The sequence below is a fragment of the Gymnoscopelus braueri genome (genome assembly GCF_963280865.1).
Source record: "Gymnoscopelus braueri genome assembly, chromosome: 11".
In the NCBI taxonomy this organism is placed as follows: Eukaryota; Metazoa; Chordata; class Actinopteri; order Myctophiformes; family Myctophidae; genus Gymnoscopelus; species Gymnoscopelus braueri.
This window is the reverse complement of record NC_137613.1, coordinates 4,033,496-4,055,537: the sequence shown is the minus strand read 5'-3', so window position 1 is coordinate 4,055,537 and position 22,042 is coordinate 4,033,496. Positions and strand designations below refer to the sequence as shown.

Genomic DNA, 22,042 nt, shown 5'->3' with positions numbered 1-22,042 from the left:
CTAACAAGCTAATGGTAGCCTACATGCTGCTCTCAGGGCAGTAGTGTTGTTGAACAGTGTTTAAGCTAACAAGCTAATGGTAGCCTACATGCTGCTGTCAGAGCAGTAGTGTTGTTGAACAGTGTTTAAGCTAACAAGCTAATGTCAGCCTACATGCTGCTTTCAGAGCAGTAGTGTTGTTGAACAGTGTTTAAGCTAACAAGCTAACAGTAGCCTGCATGCTGCTGTCAGAGCAGTAGTGTTGTTGACAGTCACATGATGCATCTTTTGGCTGTAATGTCCATGTTGGAACACCATGGGCAAACTGACAGCTCAGAAATGTAAGTGGCATCCTTAAAATGTTTTTGTTGTGATTTATTTTAATTTTATTATAAGTTGCCTGGCCCAAGCAGGCAAGTGAAAGATGTATTCTGCCGGCCCAGAAGGGTTTAAATAGGACTACCAGGGCTTTTGGCCATTTATAATGTAATCCCAATTATTAATGTATCTGTGCAACTGTCCTTTCGTTTAGTATTTGACTGTGTTACTGTAAGGCTGTCTCTGTAAAAAGACAACATATTCAATAATGCACAAATCAATCTCACATTGGTGTGTGTGTGTGTGTGTGTGTGTGTGTGTGTGTGTGTGTGTGTGTGTGTGTGTGTGTGTGTGTGTGTGTGTGTGTGTGTGTGTGTGTGTGTGTGTGTGTGTGTGTGTGCACGCACATTTAATTTATTGTTTTATGGTCTATTTTGACTGTAATCTTGACAGGTAATAATTATGGGGACAAAGATGAGTCATAGTGAGGAGAGAGAGGAGGAGGGAAGCTGTGTGTCTATGAAGAGTGACCGGTCTAAAGGATGGCTTCCTAACTTCAGTAATGAACCTGGACCTCCACACACAAAGTATGTGAATCCGTCTATACAATACACACAACACTATGATATGACAACACAATCTCATGCTAAGTACATGCTAATTACATAAATAAAATCACAATGTGGTGTTAAGCCCTCTATCTATCTATCTATCTATCTATCTATCTATCTATCTATCTATCTATCTATCTATCTATCTATCTATCTATCTATCTGTTATTTTACAGCATTTTGTATTAAATCATCTAACTCTGGTGAGCTCTGCATACATACAGTAGGAATACACACAAATCAGTCTGTTTGCGTTCATTTAAATTGCAGTGTGTGTCGTTTCTGAGTGAAAACCTCACCAATAGCAATGTGGTGTTCAGTTGTTAAGTCACATGGTACAGAAACAAAGTGTGATGATGTCTGTTTCATTTGACTAAATGGAAATAGCAATATGTATACTACTTGATCTACATTGGTGCTTAACACTCACGTGACACAAGCAGACTGGAGATCAAATTGACCCTTTTTTTCCCTGCGATTGAATTGGCCATTGTCTTCCTTCGGGGGCTCCACATGTTCTAACACCTTCTCCCCCACACGCTGTATGGGGGAGAAAGTACCATTGGGAGAAAGAATACCAGAAAAAATAAGTGGGAGAAAAAATACCATTACATAAATTATTAAATATCGATTGGCTTTGTTTACACAACATTTCAATCCCACTCACACCTCACAGGTACGCTTCATTTGTCTTAGAGACAGAATAAATAAATCTAATATAGACCTATAACTCAGAACGTGTGTCCGAGAGGAAAATATTCCCAGAAACCTGGCCAGTAGCAATCCATGTTGTCATTCACTGCCTCTGACGTAATTGACGTCATTTACCAATACTGCCACTGACGTCAAAAACGTTTTTTTTTTTTTTTCAAAACATTATTTATTTATTTATTTATTTTTACCCAAAGACCAAGGAGATATGATTTTTCGAAGATCTAGACTCCCATCCACTTCCTTGTTAACTTAAAAATTCTGTATCTCGGCTCCTGAGTACTTTTTTTGGTGGGCAAACGCAAAAAAAAAAAGTTGTGGCAGTGAATGAGTTAAATACCCACAGTTCATTCACTTTGGAAAAAAAGAAAGAATCACTGGTAGTGACAGAGTAAACAATGTTTCCTTATAGATTAACTTTTCAAAGTTACGTTTATGCCTGCTGTCTGCAGCCAGTGTCTGTCTCCATGTGTCCAGACACATATCTCACTGAAGAGCATAGATCTGATATAGTATAACTATATGGCATAGATATGAGGAGGGAAAGTGAGCTCCATTGGGAATGGTAACTAAGAGAAAACGTATGAAACAGCGTGATCGCTGTAACTGTGAGCTGGAATTAGGCTATAGGTTCCTAAAGCATATAGGTTAAAGGGATAGTTCACCCCCAAAATGACTTTTTTTCTATTGATTACACACCCCATGGAGACTTGAATTTATGGATATTCTTTAGTTTTTGTCACATTCCTAAGTCAATAATCTGATGACCGGCGGTGGCTCCAGTAGGAGACACAAAGTGTCAACTTTGTGTCTCATACTGGATACATTAGCATCTTTCCGTCAGTTATCAAATTATTGGCTTAGGAATGTGACAAAAACTAAAAAACTCCATGTATTCAAGGCTTCATGGGGTGTGTAATCGATAGAAAATAAGATTTTTTTTGGGTGAACTACTCCTTTAAGTATGTGATGCATCACCGCCACAAACAGACCTATTGCTTATCTAGGTCTAAGAAGCCATACACGCCACTGACTATCTTTATTGACACAAACTCAACATTATGACAATGACAATGCTGCCCTGCCAAGGTAAAGTGCAGTAACTACGTTTTAGGACACACAGACTTATTTGTGTATCCCAAAGGTCAAATTAGCCTTTGTGATTTTGGGGGATAAACAATTACCTCAAGAACAGATGTAAAATTTGTGTAATATCACTTATATGCCGATATCTCATTTGGCTGACCAGTTGAATCACTTTTAAACCCATTTTTCAGTGATTTTATTTCTCGTAGCTACTGCACTTTACTTTTGCACTTTTTTAAGGACGTTAGGACCCCCACATTGACATGCATTTGGCTGCAGACCCCCATCTGAAAATATGTTCTCAGAGGGACTTGCATAACAGAAGATTTGTGCATTTAAAAAAAAAAAAAAAAAGTTTTGAAAATAGCCGATCTTCAAGCTCAAAACGGGCAGTGATTGGATGCATTGTGATCTTGTAGATCATCTATCCCAAACAAAGTATAAAATAGGGTCAAAGTGGTTAAACTGTTCCTTGTTTTGCTGTAGACCCCCTGGAACTCCCTCAAGAGGGGTCCTCAGACCATACTTTGAGAACCACTGCTCTAAATATATGATACAACATATTATTAAATAAATCCTATATTGTAGAATTGTAGAATTGAAGAAAAAATAAGTATGTATTTATTTATTATGTTTGGAGTGTGGTATTCCACCGTCTTTAGACTTTAGTTGAGGCATTCTGGACTTCATTCTCTCATTTCTGTGTGCAGGCCATGCAGTCATGCCCTTTTATGGTGATTGGTGGGACAGCTACCTATGCTAATTAGGATGCTAACTAGGATAGGTGCTGTGTCTACCTATGATAATTATAATTAACTTTCACACCCCTTCAAGTTAAGAGGATATGGATTCATCATTATAAGAACACCATTATGAACATTATGCCCTCTAAGAACATGTCCTGAATCTGACTAGACTTCTCTTAGGATTTTTCTTATGAAGAATCTTAAAAGACGTAGGGGGGTCTCATAGACGTAGGGGGGGTATTTAAAATACGTAGGGGGGCTCATAGACGTAGGGGGGTATTTAAAAGACGTAGGGGGGTCTCTGTGAATCTGAGAAAAACATTTGTACCGCCGCAATAACCCAATTTATAGTTGTGGGCAGTTGAATGAAGCTTGTTTTCGCCAAAAAGCAACAGAAAGCAGAGAAAATAGATTTTTATAAATCCAATAATACTAATCCAAACCAGCTCCATTTTGTTGTGATCACGTGATCTTTGGCTGTGCTCTTCATCATCATCATCATCATCATGATTCACAGGCTGCGGAACAGCGCCCTCTAGCGTAAACCATTGAAAACACCACACACACTCAACTGGTCATTGGCAGTGTGAGCCTCGGGCCAACAGTGGCAGTCAATGAGTTAACTCATACCCTGCCTAGGACGTAAATAACGTAATTATTTCCAATTACCAATTCTGCCTAGGACGTAAAAAACGTAATTTTGAAAACACTTTGATTTTAAAAGATCTCAACGTCCAACGGTCTTTTCTCTGCTTCGTTTTTCTCCCCCGTGTAACGCTGTTTAGAAACGCTTTTTAGAAACTGCTACTACTTCAAAATGGAATGTCGCCGATTGAAAATGTCTTCTCTGGGCCACTCACACAACTACCCTGTGTGTCAACAAACAGTTGAACACGCGATCATAAGGGATTTAGCGAGGTCTGTGGCGAGGTGGAAAAAGTAAGTGATTCGACCGTTCACATGGCGATACATGGGGTTTTTACACTGGGCTGAAGGAGAGAGCCTCCGCCTCGGTCGGAATGTTTGTTGTCTGAGTGGCGTGAGGACAAAAATGGATGTGTCTTAATCAGTAAAAAAAATTGACAATTCATATCTTTATAATTTATCAATTAAATATTTATGAATATACAGTTCCAAGACAGAGTGGAGATTTTATTGTACATCAACACATTAAGGCTGCCATGTTTCAGGAACATCTAGGAGTGAGACTTTAGTCTCATCAGGGACGCACACACGCTGCGCGAGTGCATGTGCGTGGGTTTTTTCCCCCTTTTATTTCCGTTTTTTGTTACTCGGTTAATTCGGGAATACAATATCAAGCAAAAAGGAAACATCGGTCCTTCTTCTCTCCAGTCCATCGCCAACTGGAACCGTCGTCCTAAAACCCTCACACCGGGTCTAATCCGGCGGCCACGGTGTTTTAGGACGTTTTCCACCCGGTTGCTGTTTTTCCTGCTTGGAGGTTTCTTCTTTTTATTTTTTCTTCGTCCCAGAAGTGGGGGGGATATCACCTACAACGGCAAGCCTCAAGCAACAAGTTATATGAAATATATAATTAAATAAAAATATATATTATAAAGTAGTGAGAGGTTGAAAAAGTGTGTGAAATGGCAAGTGTGGCGTGAGGCGCGTGAAGAGGTTAAATTGCGTGACTCTCACTCTCAAAGGGTGAGACTTGGCAGCTCTGCATGAACACATCAATGATGTTAAATGTCATATTATATTGTATGTACTTATTATTACAATAACTATTATGTAGTAATACATTGTCTTCATCTTCACAGAGAGAGGAAGAAGAGTGGTTGTGGTGGGGGTCCAGGCGAGGTTCTGACAGATCCAGTCTCTACCAGCTGTGGACACTGGTTCTGCAGACAGTGCATCACCTCATACTGGGACCAGTCTGCTCCAACAGGACACTATGGCTGTCCCCAGTGTGGACAGACATTCAGAACCACACCTGGACTGAAGACACCCAGTCAAACCACACCTGGACAATGTAAGACTATGCACTAATTAAAATTGCATGTTAATACATTGAATGCTTAAATTAAATAAATCATAGTCAGACTAAATGTTCAAATTAGTGTCCGTATCAATATCTAAGTGCAAATAATGAAGCTAAACAACTATCAACTCTGGACAAAAACAACTGATATTGTGTTGTTACGTTTTTCTTAACAAATTGTGTGCTGAATGTTTAAAACATATATTTTATTCCTCATTTCAGATGTCACTCTGCTGGTTGATTTGAGTGATTATAAGATCAGTTTGAACAGTCTTGATGATGTGAAAGACCACATGACAGAAGAGTCTGGAACCTCCCTCACCAGCACCTACACAGAGCTCTACATCACAGAGGGAGAGAGTGAAGGGGTTAATAGCCAACATGAGGTGATACAGCTTGAGACAGCTTCCAACATGAAGACCTTCCATGACACACCAATCAACTGCTGTGACATCTTTAAACCCCTCCCTGGCAGGGAGACACCCATCAGAAGAGTTCTGACCAAGGGCATCGCTGGCATTGGAAAAACATTCTCTGTGCGTAAGTTCACTCTGGACTGGGCAAAGGATTTGGAAAATCAAGATGTAAATCTCCTGGTTCCCTTTTCATTCCGGGAGCTGAACTTGGTCAGAGATGAGCAGTACAGTCTTCTCACACTGATCCATGATTTCCACCCAACATTAAAGAAGGTCACAGCAGAGCAGCTCGCTGTCTGGAAAGTTGGCTTCATCTTTGATGGTCTAGATGAAAGCAGGTTTTCATTGTTCCAAAACAATGACATTGTTTCTGATGTCACAGTGACATCATCAGTGGACGTACTGTTGACAAACCTAATCAAGGGGAATCTGCTCCCCTCAGCTCTCCTCTGGATAACCACCAGACCTGCAGCAGCCAATCAGATCCCTCCTGCATGTGTTGATATGGTGACAGAAGTGCGAGGGTTCACAGACCCCCAGAAGGAGAAGTACTTTAGGAACAGATGCAGTGAAGAGAAGCTGGCCGACAGAATCCTCTCACACTTGAAGACATCAAGGACCCTCCACATTCTGTGTTACATCCCACTCTTCTGTTGGATCATTGCTACCATTCTGCTGGACATGCTGAGGACACACACAATAGGACAGCTGCCCAAGACCCTGACTGAGATGTGCTGCCACTTCCTGTTGGTTCAGACAAAGAGAAAGAAGAAGAAGTATGATGAGACACATGAGCTGGATCAAATTAATCTCATGGAGACTGACAGGGAAGTTTTCCTGAAGTTGGGCAGGCTGGCATTTGAACACCTAAAGAGAGGTAGCATCATGTTTTACCAAGAAGACCTGGAAGAGTGTGGTCTTGATGTGAAAGATGCCTCACTGTACTCAGGAGTGTGCACAGAGATCTTCAAAAGAGAGGGTGTGCTCTTCCAGAAAACGGTCTACAGCTTTGTTCATCTGAGCATCCAGGAGTTTCTGGCTGCAGTCTACCTGTTCCATTGTTTCACAGAGAAGAACATGAAGGTACTGCAGACATTCCTGGGATATGATTGTTACTCCATCTCCCTCCCCGACTTCCTGAAAGTTGCTATGAAAGTAGCCCTGAACAGTAAAAATGGCCACCTAGACTTACTTGTTCGGTTCCTTCATGGCCTCTCACTGGAGTCCAACCAGAGTCTGTTAGGAGGCCTGCTGGGTCAGACAGAGAACAGTCCAGAGAGCATCCAGACAGCCATCAACAACCTAAAGAGCATGATAAACACTGATGATATCTCTCCTGACAGATGTATCAATATCTTCCACTGTTTGATGGAGATGAACGACCACTCATTACATCAGGAGATCAAACAGTACCTGAACGGATCAAAGGAGAAACTGTCTGAGAGCCAGTGTTCAGCTCTGTCCGTCATGCTGCTGATGTCTGAGGAGGTTCTGGATGAGTTAGACCTGGACAAATACAACACATCAGAGAGGGGGCGAAAGAGACTGATCCCAGCTGTGAGGAACTGCAGAAAGGCTCGGTTAGTAGTCAAGTGAATAGAAACATCCTAGAGTTAATCTGCCATTATAACACTATAATTAGAAATGAAGGTTGACATAAAAGTTCCAATAATACTGTCTGTGTCTCAAATAGTGACTAATGGTATTGTCTGTATGTGCAAAAAAAGGCCAGTCCACAATAAATAAGTCTAAAAGCCCTGCTGGTTACCCCCACCAGACCAGTGGTTTGAACCCACTGCCATTGCCATCCTCTCAGTAGTGGAACTTAAAATAAAAAGGACAAGATAATTGTTATTTTTAATGGGCCTCATTCACACAGCTCTTAAAATGGCTGCTATATTCTTTAGTGTAGGTTTGCTTGTAAATAAAGAGCCACGTCTGATTCATGAAAGGCTGTGTAAACCCTTGATTTGTGCGTGACTCAGGTGTCTCAGATGATGAATTCCACCAAATAGTAAATATGCCATATATTTGCTCATTCTCACTATTCATTTCACACCTTCAACTGCTGGTTGAACATTGCTCTCTTCTCTTGCTCGTCATTCTGTGACGTGTAGTGGTGTTGACCGTTCCACACTCCACTCTGCCCCTCCCCCCACCTCAGACCTTTTTTTTTTGTTCGCATTCCTGAGCCAAAATAGCGATATCTGCTGTGGTAGAAAACCAATGCAAAACTATATTAAAGAAAAGTATATAAACTTCAAAACAACTCACAGTGTAATCACTATGAGCCTACTGATGATCCAGGTTCAAAGAGAATGTTTTAAATATGGTTTTGCTCTTGTTAAGATTGGTTTCCTATTAATGTCATTTAGTCAAACTAGAGGTTCGGGCCGCTTCGTGGCCCTCACATCTACGGTGCACCAGTGATCCAACTGATATGGCCATATATGGAGATCTCTATCTGTCAGTCCTTGTCCTTTTTATGGGACACTGCGCCTATGTCACACATGTGCAGTAGGGTGGGCCTAGCGGCCAAAAAAAAAGTTGCTAAAATGTGCCTGAATAAAAAGAATGTAGTTTTATATTAACTGTACAATATGTAAGTACATTGAAGGTGGGGAAAGAAGCCTAGGTATTAGCCAGAGCACTGATCAATAATCTGTGGCAAGTTTGGAGGCAAGTGGAGACCTTGTGTGCTGACCAACCCGGGACGTACACCACAGCGTGGGGATTTTAATTAAAGTAGTAGGATATTGGATTTAGCTTCAGGAATATCACAAACACTAAAAAACTCAAATCTCCATGAATTCAAGGTTTAATTGATAGGGAAACAGTATTTTGTGAAATATTCCTTTAATGGAAGACAAAACTATATTAGTATACTCAGCATACTGTAGGTGAAGTGCACACATGTAACATGAAGGTAACCAACATCAATTCGACTCAACCAATCGCCGACAGACGACCCCAACCTTAGTACACACAGAACAACAGGAGAACTCAAGTCCTCAAACTATTCATATGTGTCCTCTTTATGAGTTATTCTACCATGAAAACAGACCATACCATATGAGAAATGGACCATACCATTAGTGAAGGGGTGTACAGAGGATGGCTTTTTAAACAGTGAGCTTGGTTACTCAGATTTACTTACATTACATTAACTTTTCATCTGTTGTTTACTTCCTTGTTCTCTGATCATACTTAAACTATTCATGTCTGTATAACTAGATACAGTAGGAGATCTCTTAGTTAACTTCCATTCCAGTGAACTAGGTATAATTTGTATTGATAGTCTCTTATTTAATCTGTATTTACAGACTTGTTGGCTGTAACCTCAGACAGACAGAGGTTAAAGTTGTGGCTTCAGCTCTCAGCTCTAATCCTTCTCATTTGAGAGAATTGGACCTCAGCGAAAACAACCTGCAGGAATCAGGACTACTGGATCTGCTCTTAGCTGGACTGAACAGTCTGCACTGTAGACTGGAAATTCTAAGGTAATATACATTTACCCGATTTATTTGAATCAGGGGTGTGCCCAGATATTCGGTTAACCTACTAAACGGGGCTGCCCCTACTGTTAAAAAGTTGTGCAGGTACAAAGGTGATCTCGATGAGCTTGTGGTATTTTTCTCCTTCCTATGAAACATCTTTCTGAACTCTGTAGATCTGAATTCCTAATACTCACCATTGTGATGGAGAAAACATTTGGGGTTGATAAACTCATTGATATAGTTTATTATTTGGTCTAAAGTTTAAGAAGGATCAAATAACTCAAGACCTGACAAAGACCTATGAGACACAGAGAGCAGGAACATCCTCAAACATTTAAAATGACATTCATGAGAAACATTAGGATAGTCTTGTTCATTTGTAGCAGTTTTCAGATGATCTTGCAATGTACTTAAAGACATTTCTCATTTTATTTTGAAGGATCAGTCTGAAACGGAAGCCTATTTGTGTCTCAACTAATCACAACTACAAAATTGTACTTAAGTACAGTAAATGTATTTAGTTACTTTACACCACTGGAAGCCTGTTCATGTAACTACATTTCTTATTTCTAAACAACAATGTTTTCAGATACATATTTTACTCTTTAAGTTTAAAATGACTAATACACTGTCTGGACGTCATCTTGAATGAGATTCAAAATGGCGTAGCGCTCTATCATTTAAATCAGGTGTGTTTGGAGGAACATGCAGCTATGGGGATCACAGCTATGGTGAATGAAATCAAGTTTCATATTTATGCACAAGTTATTGCTTATGTCAGGAAGTAATTCAAATTGGCCTTTTAGGGACTTTTGACATAAGAATACACTCAGGTCATTTGCCAAGTTTGACGTTGGTCTGTCGGACAGTTCTCAAGATACCTGAACTACAGACGTACTTAACGTAAATACATACATACTTACAGAGATTTTGTGCATTTATTTTATGCCCATATATGGGGATCCGTAATATCATCAGTATATTATGATCTATATTGAGTGTTTTATTTATTCTCTCTTTTTCTTTTTTTTAAATCTGGTGTTTCATTCTTCATTCAGACTGGCTCACTGCTGCTTGTCAGAGAGATGCTGTGAAGTTCTGGCCTCAGCTGTAAACTCTCATCCCTCCCTAAGAGAGTTGGACCTGAGCCTCAACATGGTGAATGATTCAGTTCTGGAGAACTGCATGTGAGTAGACTTGGGCTGTGTCCATGTTGGATAGTACAGTGAATGTACAGTGTTTCCCTCATGTGTCTCTTAACGGTGTATTTACTCTGACACAAAGTCATACATAGATGCTAGATGTATGTATATTTAGTTAATACTTTAACCAACAAATATATATATATATATATATATATATATATATATATATATATATATATATATATATATATATATATATATATATTAGGCCCGTAACGATACAGTAACTGCATCGATGCATCGTTTTGAATTTTCAACGATCTACTATATCGATATGCAAACAGCTAAATATCGTATCGTTTGACTTTGTATCGTATCGAATCGTTTTGCAATGCAAATAATCGTATCGAATCGTTCTGCAATGCAAATAATCAATTATATCAAACTAAGTACTTTTAAGAAGAAAAAAAGAGAAAGAGGGGTTTATATCCAGTATCCAGGTATTTATTTTTCACACAGAATTTTTGGGTAAATAAATAGTTACTATATCGATTTTAAGTCATTGAATCGAATCGTATCGTTCTAAATTAACCTGTCCTGTATCGTTCATGTATCGTATCGACTAAATCACTGAATCGAAACATATCGTATCGTTCTAAATTAACCTGTATCGTTCATGTATCGTATCGACAACCAAGTATCGTGATACGTATCGAATCGTTGTTAAAATGTATCGTTACACCCCTAATATATATATATATATATATATATATATATAGGGGTTATATATATATGTAGGGTAGGTGATGAGATCCAAACTGGGCAGCAGTGAGTATGTCTGGATGGGCTGCAGGGCCAAGATAATGATAGGAGAAACACTGTAGTGTCAGGTAGTGGAGACGTTGTGTTAGACAGTTAGACATTGATGCATTGTTGTTCTATTTCCTACAGAGTGAAACATGGAGGAGAAGATTGGCTTAATCCTAGAAAATGTGAGTATCTGTCTGTCTGTGCTAATATCACACATTAACATTGTGTACACTGTTTTACAGTGGTGTAAAGTAACTGAGTATATTTACTCAAGTACTGTCCTTAACCCATTAACACATTGGGTGCCAGAGGTTTATTCAAATATTATACGTTCTGTGCCGGCTAGTCTTCCATCCACTTACGTTGATAGGTTTCGTGCTGTAGAAGCCCCGACGCGGAAGTGCATGTAAACAAAGCGTGCGTGGGAGACGGCGGAGGGTCCCGACTAACGCCTGGAACAATAATATTTCTAAAGCGATCCTCCATTGCAGAGTGATCGCCGATCGAAAACGGCTTGCTTCCACCACGTTAAAAAGAGATGGAGATATTAAGCTTTTAGTCAAGGAGTTAACATTGGAAAGGCCGACCGGAAGGATTTTTGACATGGATCCACATCCGGCCTCTCCTTCTCAGAGACTCCTTGGATGATCCCAAAGTTTTGTTAGAGCGCCCCCACGTGGGCCCCACGTATAAACATAAAATTGGGTCAAAAACGGTCCGGACCGTTTTTGTCACCCGAGTGTGTTAAGACCTGAGGAGATTCTTTAAAATGTTTTCTAAATCCTAGCAGTTTTTTGGAGAGAAAAAAAAGGAAAAAAAATATCTAGCAGATCTACAAGCTCATAGCGCGGCACTCGGTGCCGCGCTATGAGCTTGTAGATCTGCTATTTTTGAATAGCCAAAGAAATCTAAAGTGACACAGATGCGTTCCAGGTCTTAATGGGTTAAGTACACTTTTGAGGATTTTTTTTACTTTACCGAAGTAATTCCCATATTCAATACTTTTACTTCTACTCCATTACATCTCAGAGGCAAATATTGTACTTTTACTCCACTACAATTATTTGCCAGCATTAGTTACTAGTTACTTTGCAGATTTAGATTATTATTACAACACTTGCATGAACCACTTCAGCCCTATATATATTTCGGCCATTTGAAAATAATAATGAGTACTTTTACTTTTGTTAATTTAAAGATGGAGTGCCATGATATTTTTCAACCCTAAAACCTGATCATAAGGTATTATTATTATGTAAGGATTTTTTTCAACAAAAGAAAAGTGTACAGTAAGTGTTAAAATGTTGTTTTTATGTAGACACACCCACCAGTGCATTAAGCATACCTGGTTCTCACCTTAGCACCTCCTCCACCACCTTAGCACCACCCACCTGTCCTAGTCCCTCCTCCTCCTCATGCCCACACCTGTTGTGTTATGATAATGAGGGGGAGGGTGTGGGCTTTGTGATGTCACTAAAGCGCTGTTTCTCTATTGGCACGTTTGACCCTCAAGGTTTCAGCCTCCAGGAAGAAACTCCAAATAGTCAGAGAAGACATAAAACACCATAAAAACACCACCGGGGGGCTTAATGAAGTTATATCAACCTCATAGACACATGAAAAACAGAAAAAGTGCAAAAACATGGCACCACCTCTTTAAGTATATGTTGATGCCAATACTTTTGTACTTTTACTCAAGTAAATTTTGATTACCGGACTTTTACTTGTAACAGAGTATTTCTACACTGCAGTATTGATACTTTTACTTAAGTACAAAATGTGAGTACTTTTATCCACCACTGCTGTTTTATAGTGGGTTGCCCCTCCCCAGATACTGTCCTGAAAACTCTTCAGTAGAGCTTCCAGGGAATTCAGGAGGTTTCTCTGCTCTTGGCCCGGTCCTTAACCCATTAAGACCTGGAAAGCCTATACGTTGTTATACCTTTAAAACCAGGAAAGCATCTGTGTCATTTTAGATGTTTCTATGTATATAGCAACATGAATCTTTTTATTTATTTTGAATAAAACATTTATGTTTTTCAGAAAACTAAGGTCATGTGGGTTGACATAAACAATGGGCCTCATTCACTAACCTGGTCATAAATAAGGTGTATATCCTGGTCATAAATAAGGTGTATATCCTGGTCATAAATAAGGTGTATATCCTGGTCATAAATAACATATGTATATTGGGATAAGTCAATTCTGACGTGTGATTCATGAAAGAGGGTTCAGAGCTATGATTTGTGTGGATCACAGGTGTATCTCATTTGTGTTCTAAAGTCACTAGTGTGCTCCCGTGTAGATCCTTTGTATTGTTCCACGCCCCATTTAACACCATAAAAGGCAACCAGAAATAACCCACGTGAAGAAAAAAAAAACCAGATCTGCCAAAATACAACGCGTCAAGTCGCACCGCATTGACAACTTGTACATCTGTTCTGTCTGGAAGTGAGTCCCTCGATCGCACGATGGATCAGCTGAACGTTAATAAAGTAATGATCTCATAATGAGAATAAGAAGTTATAAAGTTTAACCCCACCACCAAATAATAGGCTAATAAAACGTGCCTTTTCTATTAAATAATGCTCACATTTGACTGAGGTAACATTTTGACGCTGGAATCCAGGAACGCAGAGATCCGATAGATTATGGACCAGATCACACTTTATTGATTACTGAGGATAAAACTGTCCTTTGGATTAACAACATATCCTGTCCTAAGTCAGAATGGTGAATGGATATTATGGACACAGCTAGATTTCATCCATACTGTATCCTCATCAGATGATAAGACATAAGTGTGATGTGATGTGGTCAATATTATAAATTAATAGCGCAAACATGTTGGTATGAAAGTCCAATATGTGAAACTGTGGCCACATTTGCAGGAACGGAAAACACACAGAGGGACCTAATAATTCAGCTCTAAATGTGTCAACTGAAAAGAAATACTCGGTTGAATTTGAATCATGTCTACCATATGCATCCAAGCAATAGATCTTTGACATAATCTTTTTATGTGTTGACAAATCTTGGGCACATAAAAACATTATTTGAGGTTTGGCACTATTGTCATAGATATTTCATGAAGAATAAGGCATTCTAATAACATATACGAATGGTTTAAGGCATATAAGTCTGTTCCTGAGCAGTGAGTTTGAGTGTCCGCCCAAATTCACGGTAAAAAAAATATGAATGAATACTGAACATGGGAAGTCACGTATATGCACATAAGTACAAAATATGTGAGGACCTGAGCTTAGTGAATGAGACCCAATGCCTCACAACTCCTCACAACACCTCGCATTGTGACACATTGTGTGCTTGTAGATCGGCAATATTTAAAATATAGCCGATCTACAAGCTCACGTGTCACATTTTGACACGTTGAGAGCTTGTAGTTCAGCTATATTTGAAACAAAATTTGCCTATCTAACAATTCACAACGAGTCACATTGAGACAGGTTGTAAGCTTGTAGATCAGCTGTATTTCAAACATAAAAAGAGCCAATCTACAAACTCACAATACATTGCATCATGACCAGGGTTTCCGCAAGGCACTTTTTGGGCCGGCCACCTTGACCGACAGGATTATATTTTACCGGCCAAAGAATGAAGTGGGCTAGTAATATCTATCTACTCTATCATGCAGAGGTGTCGCTTTCCAAAAAATAACTGAATAAAGTGGGCGTTATGAACAGCTTGCGTGACTACGTCACACAGTATAAACACATTAATATATGTTGTGGGCCCTACATCTCATTCAACCTTAATATGCAAAACCTACAGCTTTTGTTTTGTTTTGTTAATGTTAATTATGTCATCATGAATGATGGTACAAGGAAGGTTCATTACTTGCCTGCAATGTATGTGTGTCACCAACTTTCACCGCTTTATCCATTGCAGACAGACAGACATAAAATAGTCTAATAACAGCATTTTTCCAATCGGCCACGGTGGCCTGTGATCTTTATAATTAACGGCCAAAAAAGAATAAACCCTGATCATGACGTGTGGTGAGCTTTTAGATAGACTATTACAAATAAATACAAAATGCTGATCACAACTTGTCTCATTGTGACGGGTTGTGAGCCGATATACAAGCTCACATCATGTTGCGTTGTGAGCCTTTACACCTTTACATATTACAAGAAATAGCAGATCTACAAGCTTGCAAAGCCTCGCATTATGATGCGCTATGAGTTTTGGCTATATTTCAAAAACAGCCGATCTACAAGCTCACACCATGTTGCAATGTGACAGGTAGTGAGTTACTTCAAACATCAACAAGTAGAAGATCACGCTCATCCAAAGTAATTTAAAAAGCCAGATGCAGAGCAGAACTCTGTACTGGAATAATTATGATCCATAAGTTAAATGGTTTATTACCATCATGAATGTGATGTTTAAAGCCTGCTGGATGTTCCTCAGACCTCAATATATCAAACATAACAAAGATAGCCGATCTACAAGCTCACAAAGCACATCAGTGTGATGTGTTGTGAGCTTGTAGATCAGCTGATTTGTTTTTCTTTTTAAGGTAGACGATCTACAAGCTCACTAGGATCACATTGCGACACGTTGTGAGCTTGTAGTTTGGTTTTGTTTAAAACTCAAAAGTAGATCTACAAACTCATGAATTACATTGTGACAGGTTGTGAGCTTGTAGATCAGCTGTATTTCAAACATAAACTCACAATATGTTGTTTAACGTGTGATGAACTTTTATATGGACTTTTGCTGTTTTAAACAGTGGATCTACAAGCTCACAACTCGTCACATTGTGAGCTTGCAGATTGGATTCTAGATTATCAATAATTGAAATAGATGAAAATAGCCGATCTACAAGCTCACCATGCATCACATCATGATGCGTTGTGAGCTTTTAGATCGGCTATATTTGAAAATTAGGTAAAAATAGCCTGTGAGCTTGCAGATTGGGTTGTGGTAAGATAAGAAAATCTACAAGCTCACAATGCCCTGCATCATGACAGCCTGTGAGCTTGTAGATTGGCTATTTCAAAAACAGCGGATCTAAGCTCACATGTTGCATTGTGACATGTTGTGAGCTTGTAGATCGGCTTGTAGATGTAAAAACTGTAGTGCATAAAAACATAAAAAAATTAATATACATAATAAATAGCAGATCTACAAGCCCACAACGCCTCGCATCGTGAAACGTTGTGAGCTTGTAAATCAGCTTGTAATTCCTCCTTATTTCAAAAATAACTAAAATAGCCGATCTACAAGTTAGCAACGCTTCACACCATGGTGTGAGGTGTTGCTAACTTATAGATGCTGAATGTTTTCTATGTAACACAGTGGTTTCCAAACTCACGGTCGGGACCCCCAGGGGGGTCCCCAAATTATTGTGGGGGGTCCCCAGATGATTATCTTAATGTGTAACATTGTTTTCTCACTCAACAGTAAACAAACCAACATACAGTATAAGTGTATACAGGGTATCTGCACATTTATAATGTTACAATTTAAGGACTTTTAAGACCTTTTTAACACCAAATGGCCAAATTGTCAAATATTACGTAAGAAAGAGGCAAACATTGTGAAAATAGACGATCTACAAAATAGATCTACAAGCTAGCCGATCTATAAGTGGTAGATCGGCTATAAATAGCCAATCGACTATAAATGACCTGGCTATAAATAGCCGATCTACAAGCTCACAACGCTGAGGCGTTGTGAGCTTGTAGATCGGCTATTTTCACAATATTTATATGTGGAACCGAGTCAAACTAAATGACTCCTCAACTCCTACAACTTCCCCCCACCCTGACAAGTGCTTGTCAGGGTGGGGGGTCCCCAGTTCAAATATGATTATTTTGGGGGGTCCCCAGTTGAAATAATGATTAGTTTGGGGGTCCCCAGTTAGAATATAATTATTTTGGGGGGTCCCCAGTTAGAATATGATTATTTTGGGGGGTCCCCAGTTAGAATATGATTATTTTGGGGGGTCCCCAGTTCAAATGGGGAAATAATGATTATTTTGGGGGGTCCCGACTCCCCAGTTGAAATAATGATTATTTTTGGGGTCCCCAGTTAAAATATGATTATTTTGAGGGGTCCCCAGTTAGAATATGATTATTTTGGGGGGTCCCCAGTTAGAATATGATTATTTTGGGGGGTCCCCAGTTCAAATGGGGTCGCAGCCTTAACATTTTAGGAACATTTGATGTAACAGGATGTGTGTATTTTCAGAGGTGTAAAGTAACTAAGTACATTTACTCAAGTTCTTTACTTAAGTAACATTTTGAGGTATTTTTGCTTTACTGGAGTATTTCCAATTTTCTGTACTTTTACTTCTACTCCACTACATTTCAGAGACAAATAGTGTACTTTTGCTCCACTAAAATTACTAGTTACTTGGAGCATTTAGATTATTCTTACAAAACATACGTTAACCACTTCAGCCCTATATTCATTTTGGCCATTTGAAAATAGAAGATCTATAAGCTCACAATGCGTTGCGATGTGACACATTGTGAGCTTGTAGATCTGCTATTTTCAAAAGATTTTTATACAATTTATACATTTGAAAACTTGTGAAATGGGACATTCTGCATAATGAGTACTTTCTACTTCTGGTACTTTAATTACATTTTAATACCAATACTTTTGTACTTTTACAAGTAAATTTTGAATTCCGGACTTTTACTTGTAACAGAGTATTTATACATTGCAGTATTGATACTTTTACTCAAGTAAAACATGCGAGTACTTTTCCACATTGATGTCATTTCACATAAACTTAATGTAAACATTTTCTCACAGAAAGTCACTTCTCACCTGGAGGCTTTAAGACATTCTGACTCACATTTTACTGTGTTGTCGTCGGGCAGAAACCTTGTATCTCTGACACGTTGTGAGCTTGTAGATCTTTTGACCATTGGCTATTTTAAAATGGTTTTAAAATGATATTAATAAAATAAATGTTTTGGACATACAAGGTTTCCACCCGACAGAGACGATCTTCTGAGGGGGGGGGGGGGGGTGTGTGTGTGTGTGTGTGTGTGTGTGTGTGTGTGTGTGTGTGTGTGTGTGTGTGTGTGTGTGTGTGTGTGTGTGTGTGTGTGTGTGTGTGTGTGTGTGTGTGTGTGTGTGTGTGTGTGTGTGTGTGTGTGTGTGTGTGTGTGTGTGTGTGTGTGTCAGTCAGTGAATGATGTATTTAATGTTTACTGTGTTGTTTTTCTCATCAGATTTCCATCCTCTCACACTGGACACAAACACAGCACACAGAATCCTCTCTCTGTCTGAGAACAACAGAAAGGTGACACGGGGACATACGGATCAATCATATCCTGAACATCCTGACAGGTTTGATGTATGGAATCAGGTTCTGTGTACAGAGGGTCTGACTGGATGCTGTTACTGGGAGGTAGAGTGGAGTGTAGGGGTTTCTATAGCAGTGACTTACAGAGGGATCAGCAGGAAAGGAGGTGGTGTTGACTGTAGGCTTGGAGACAATGACAAGTCCTGGAGTCTGTTCTGTAGTGGTGGTGGTCTCCATGGTAACAGTTACACTGTCAGACACAATAGTAAGGACACTGTCCTCCCTGTCAGTCCGTCTGACTCTAACAGAGTATCAGTGTATCTGGACTGGCCTGCTGGGACTCTGTCCTTCTATAAAGGGTCCTCTGACTCACTGGCACACCTGTACACCTTCCAGAACACATTCTCTGAACCTCTCTATGCTGGGTTCAGGTTCAGGTTAGACCCCTTCTTCTCCTCCTCCTCCTCCTCAGTGTGTCTGTGTGAGCAGAGATAGAGTCTCTATGTGAGGATGACATCAGGTCACCATGGTTACTCAACATGTGTGAGTGAGTGCAGGTTGTCATGGTTACCACTGTTGCCAGGATACTTTGAGACTAGCTGAGTCTGACATCATGGACTCCATATTTGGGCATGAGTGACTCATCATGACATCACAGTGACATCATCATGATGATGTAATAAGCAGCACAGTGACAGTCAAACATTAAAGCTCCTGTAGATTTTTGACCTTTGACCCCCTCCATAAGACAAGATTTGTGTTAAAAATTGTACAAATGATATACAAAACTACATGTTTCCTAAAATATCAGATCTACAAGCTCGCAACACATTAGATTATGACACACTGTGAGCTTGTAGATCTGCTATTTCCCAATACCAAAGTAATATGTGGTTAAAGTGGTTACACTGAGTTTGATGCTATTAATGTATATTTAATAATTTAGCTTAGGACCCCCTGGAACCCCCTCAAGGACCCCCTGGGACCCCCTGGAACCCCCTCAAGGACCCCGGGGGCCCCTGGACCCTACTTTGATAACCAGTGGTCTCTAAATCAGTTTAAACACGTTAACCTCTGTATATATAGGCTATTTGAAAATAGCAGATATACAAGCTCACAACGCATTGTGAGCTTGTAGATCTGCTATTAAAAAAAGTAAAAACATTAGAATTTTTTAAATATATATTTTTGATAATTGTAACAACACAAATGTTGTTCGGGGGTCCGTGGCACAAATATGTTCAAATGGGGGTCCCTGGCACAAATATTTTCAAATGGGGGTCCCTGGCACAAATGTGTTCAAATGGGGGTCCCTGGCACAAATATGTTCAAATGGGGGTCCCTGGTCAAATCCATATTAATGTCAAACTCTATGGTATAAATGAGTCATCACCACAGGGAGCTTTAGATCTTAGATTAGATTAGATAGAAGTGAACAAACCTCCACTCCATACTTTTATAAATATGTATCATAAATACTGTCCATCAACACTGATGATGATGATGATGATGATGATGATGATGATGTAGATATCAGTGTCATATTGTGTCTCTTATGATACAAACTCATATTTTATGTAATATTTTATTTTTGATATTTTTACACAAGAATAGACTGAGGAAAACTGTATATTTGATCATGTAATTCTCACAGTAGCAATATAGTTTATTGATAAACCTTTATACTTAACCAGTTAACCCCATATACTTTATTGACTGGAGTCCCTCAGGGTTCTGTAATTGGTCCATCCCCCCCCCCCCCCCTCTAATAGCTAAGATCTACGTCAAAAAGCGACACATTGTGAGCAGTGTTCAGTGTTCATTATTTTTATTACATGTTTTTAACTTAGTAGCATCATTTTTGAGCGGTGCAACCGCTCCTATAAGAGGGTTTAGGACCCATCTGTGGTGAAAGTTTTTCTTTCCGTCGTGCACTTTTTTCTTTCGCTGTGACGCCATGCTGTGGAAAACACGCCCATAGGCTAAGCTTTGCAGGGTGTGCTGTGATTGGCTAGCGAGACACATGATGAAATTAACTTCAAACTTCGCAGACGCACTGTGATTGGCTAGCGAGGGCATGATGAAATTAATAATAATGTAAAAAATGTAAGCACGTCACTTCGCAGGACGTGCTGTGATTGGCTACCGAGATGCATGATGAAATTAATAACTCATAAATAGCACCGCTCACTTCACACTGGGTGTGATTTTTCAAAGTTTCTCCCCAGTTTAGTCGTCATGCCAATGAATTCCTCCCCACACACATCTCTGTGTTGTCTCCTATTGGCTCACCTGCCAGTGAGGAGCCCCCACCGGCAGGACGTAGGGCCTTCGTCCCACTCCTCCCGCCCCCAGTTGTGTTCACATAGACGTTGGACAAAGCCGGATGCACCACGGTGGATTGTAACCCACAACCTCCGTGGTGGTGGGCAGGGACTTTACCACTGAGCCACCCGAGTGATGTGAGCAGTGTTCATTTTGACAGCAGATTTGACTCATAGTTTGACTCTCATCTTGGACTTTGTCAATCACTCTGGATTCAAACATCTACTAAATGTGTTTATGAACTCAAATCAATCATTGTTTATTCATTGATTCATTATTACATCATTGTTTCCTCACTCATTCCATTATTGTGTTTTCATTGAATATGAATGTGATATTATTCTCATTCTTCACATGTTATTGTATGATCATGTGTAGAAGTAATAATAGTTTAATAAATGTATTCTTGACATGTCGTTGTTCCTGTGTATTAATATTCATAGTGTTGTCATGTCACGACCTCAATGGAAACAAGACCGCAAGGACTTTTTTGGACGGACCTTTTAGACAAAGTGTTATTAACTGTACTTGTGCTGTTTTACATTTCTGCCTGATAAAATATTCAATCAATCAATACAGCTCACTATAGATACAAAGCTTACTACCAACTGTAAACTGTCACACTGATGGATAGACCTACAGAAGCACCCATAAATAACAGATCTCTAAATTAATTAGAAATCCTTACTCTGTGCTGTTTAGATTCCTCATTAACACGATACACTGTGCACAATAATCAGAACACATGTGATATGTTATTGTTTAATTTTTCTGCTCACACTCTTAAATGTGTATTTATTGCTTTTGACAAGTACATCGGAATACAGTTGCTATAGGATGTCAAAAGTACTTCTTTTTTTTTGTGCCCTTACTACCCCCACTCCAATCCCATATACAACATGCAACATTCAGACATGTAACATACACTTACATAACTCAAAATAAAAAATAAAAATACATAATAATAATTCATAAGTATTATGATTTCCCTCGCTAACCCTCCACATGGTACATATGGAGTGTATACAAAAAAGGAAAGTATGAATCCGTTATTTTCTTCCTTTAGCATGTATTAACCTAGAGCTTGTCAACGTGTCGATGG

At 39.3% G+C, this 22,042-nt stretch overlaps 2 protein-coding genes across 2 annotated transcripts in view; both read left to right on the top strand.

Annotated features, from left to right (window-relative positions):
• LOC308094995 (uncharacterized protein) overlaps nt 1–22,042 on the top strand; it is a 793,896-nt gene that overhangs the window by 689,902 nt on the left and 81,952 nt on the right. Inside the window, exon 40 of the mRNA XM_080441835.1 lies at nt 802–884. Within this exon, the coding sequence (XP_080297961.1) occupies nt 802–884 (83 nt within the window). The remainder of the gene's footprint in view (nt 1–801; nt 885–22,042) is intronic.
• On the top strand, nt 11,367–21,352 carry LOC308095029 (stonustoxin subunit beta-like). The gene is made up of 2 exons (XM_080441944.1): nt 11,367–11,506; nt 18,542–21,352. The coding sequence occupies exons 1-2, from the start codon at nt 11,440–11,442 to the stop codon at nt 19,108–19,110; spliced, it is 636 nt and encodes a 211-aa protein (XP_080298070.1). The 5' UTR covers nt 11,367–11,439; the 3' UTR covers nt 19,111–21,352.

Excerpts from the sequence above, each read along its gene's own strand:
- LOC308095029 (XM_080441944.1), top strand. The coding sequence starts at position 11,440 with ATGCATTGTTGTTCTATTTCCTACAGAGTGAAACATGGAGGAGAAGAT. Across the intron at positions 11,507-18,541 it reads TTGGCTTAATCCTAGAAAAT|ATTTCCATCCTCTCACACTG; the intron begins GTGAGTATCTGT and ends TTTTCTCATCAG.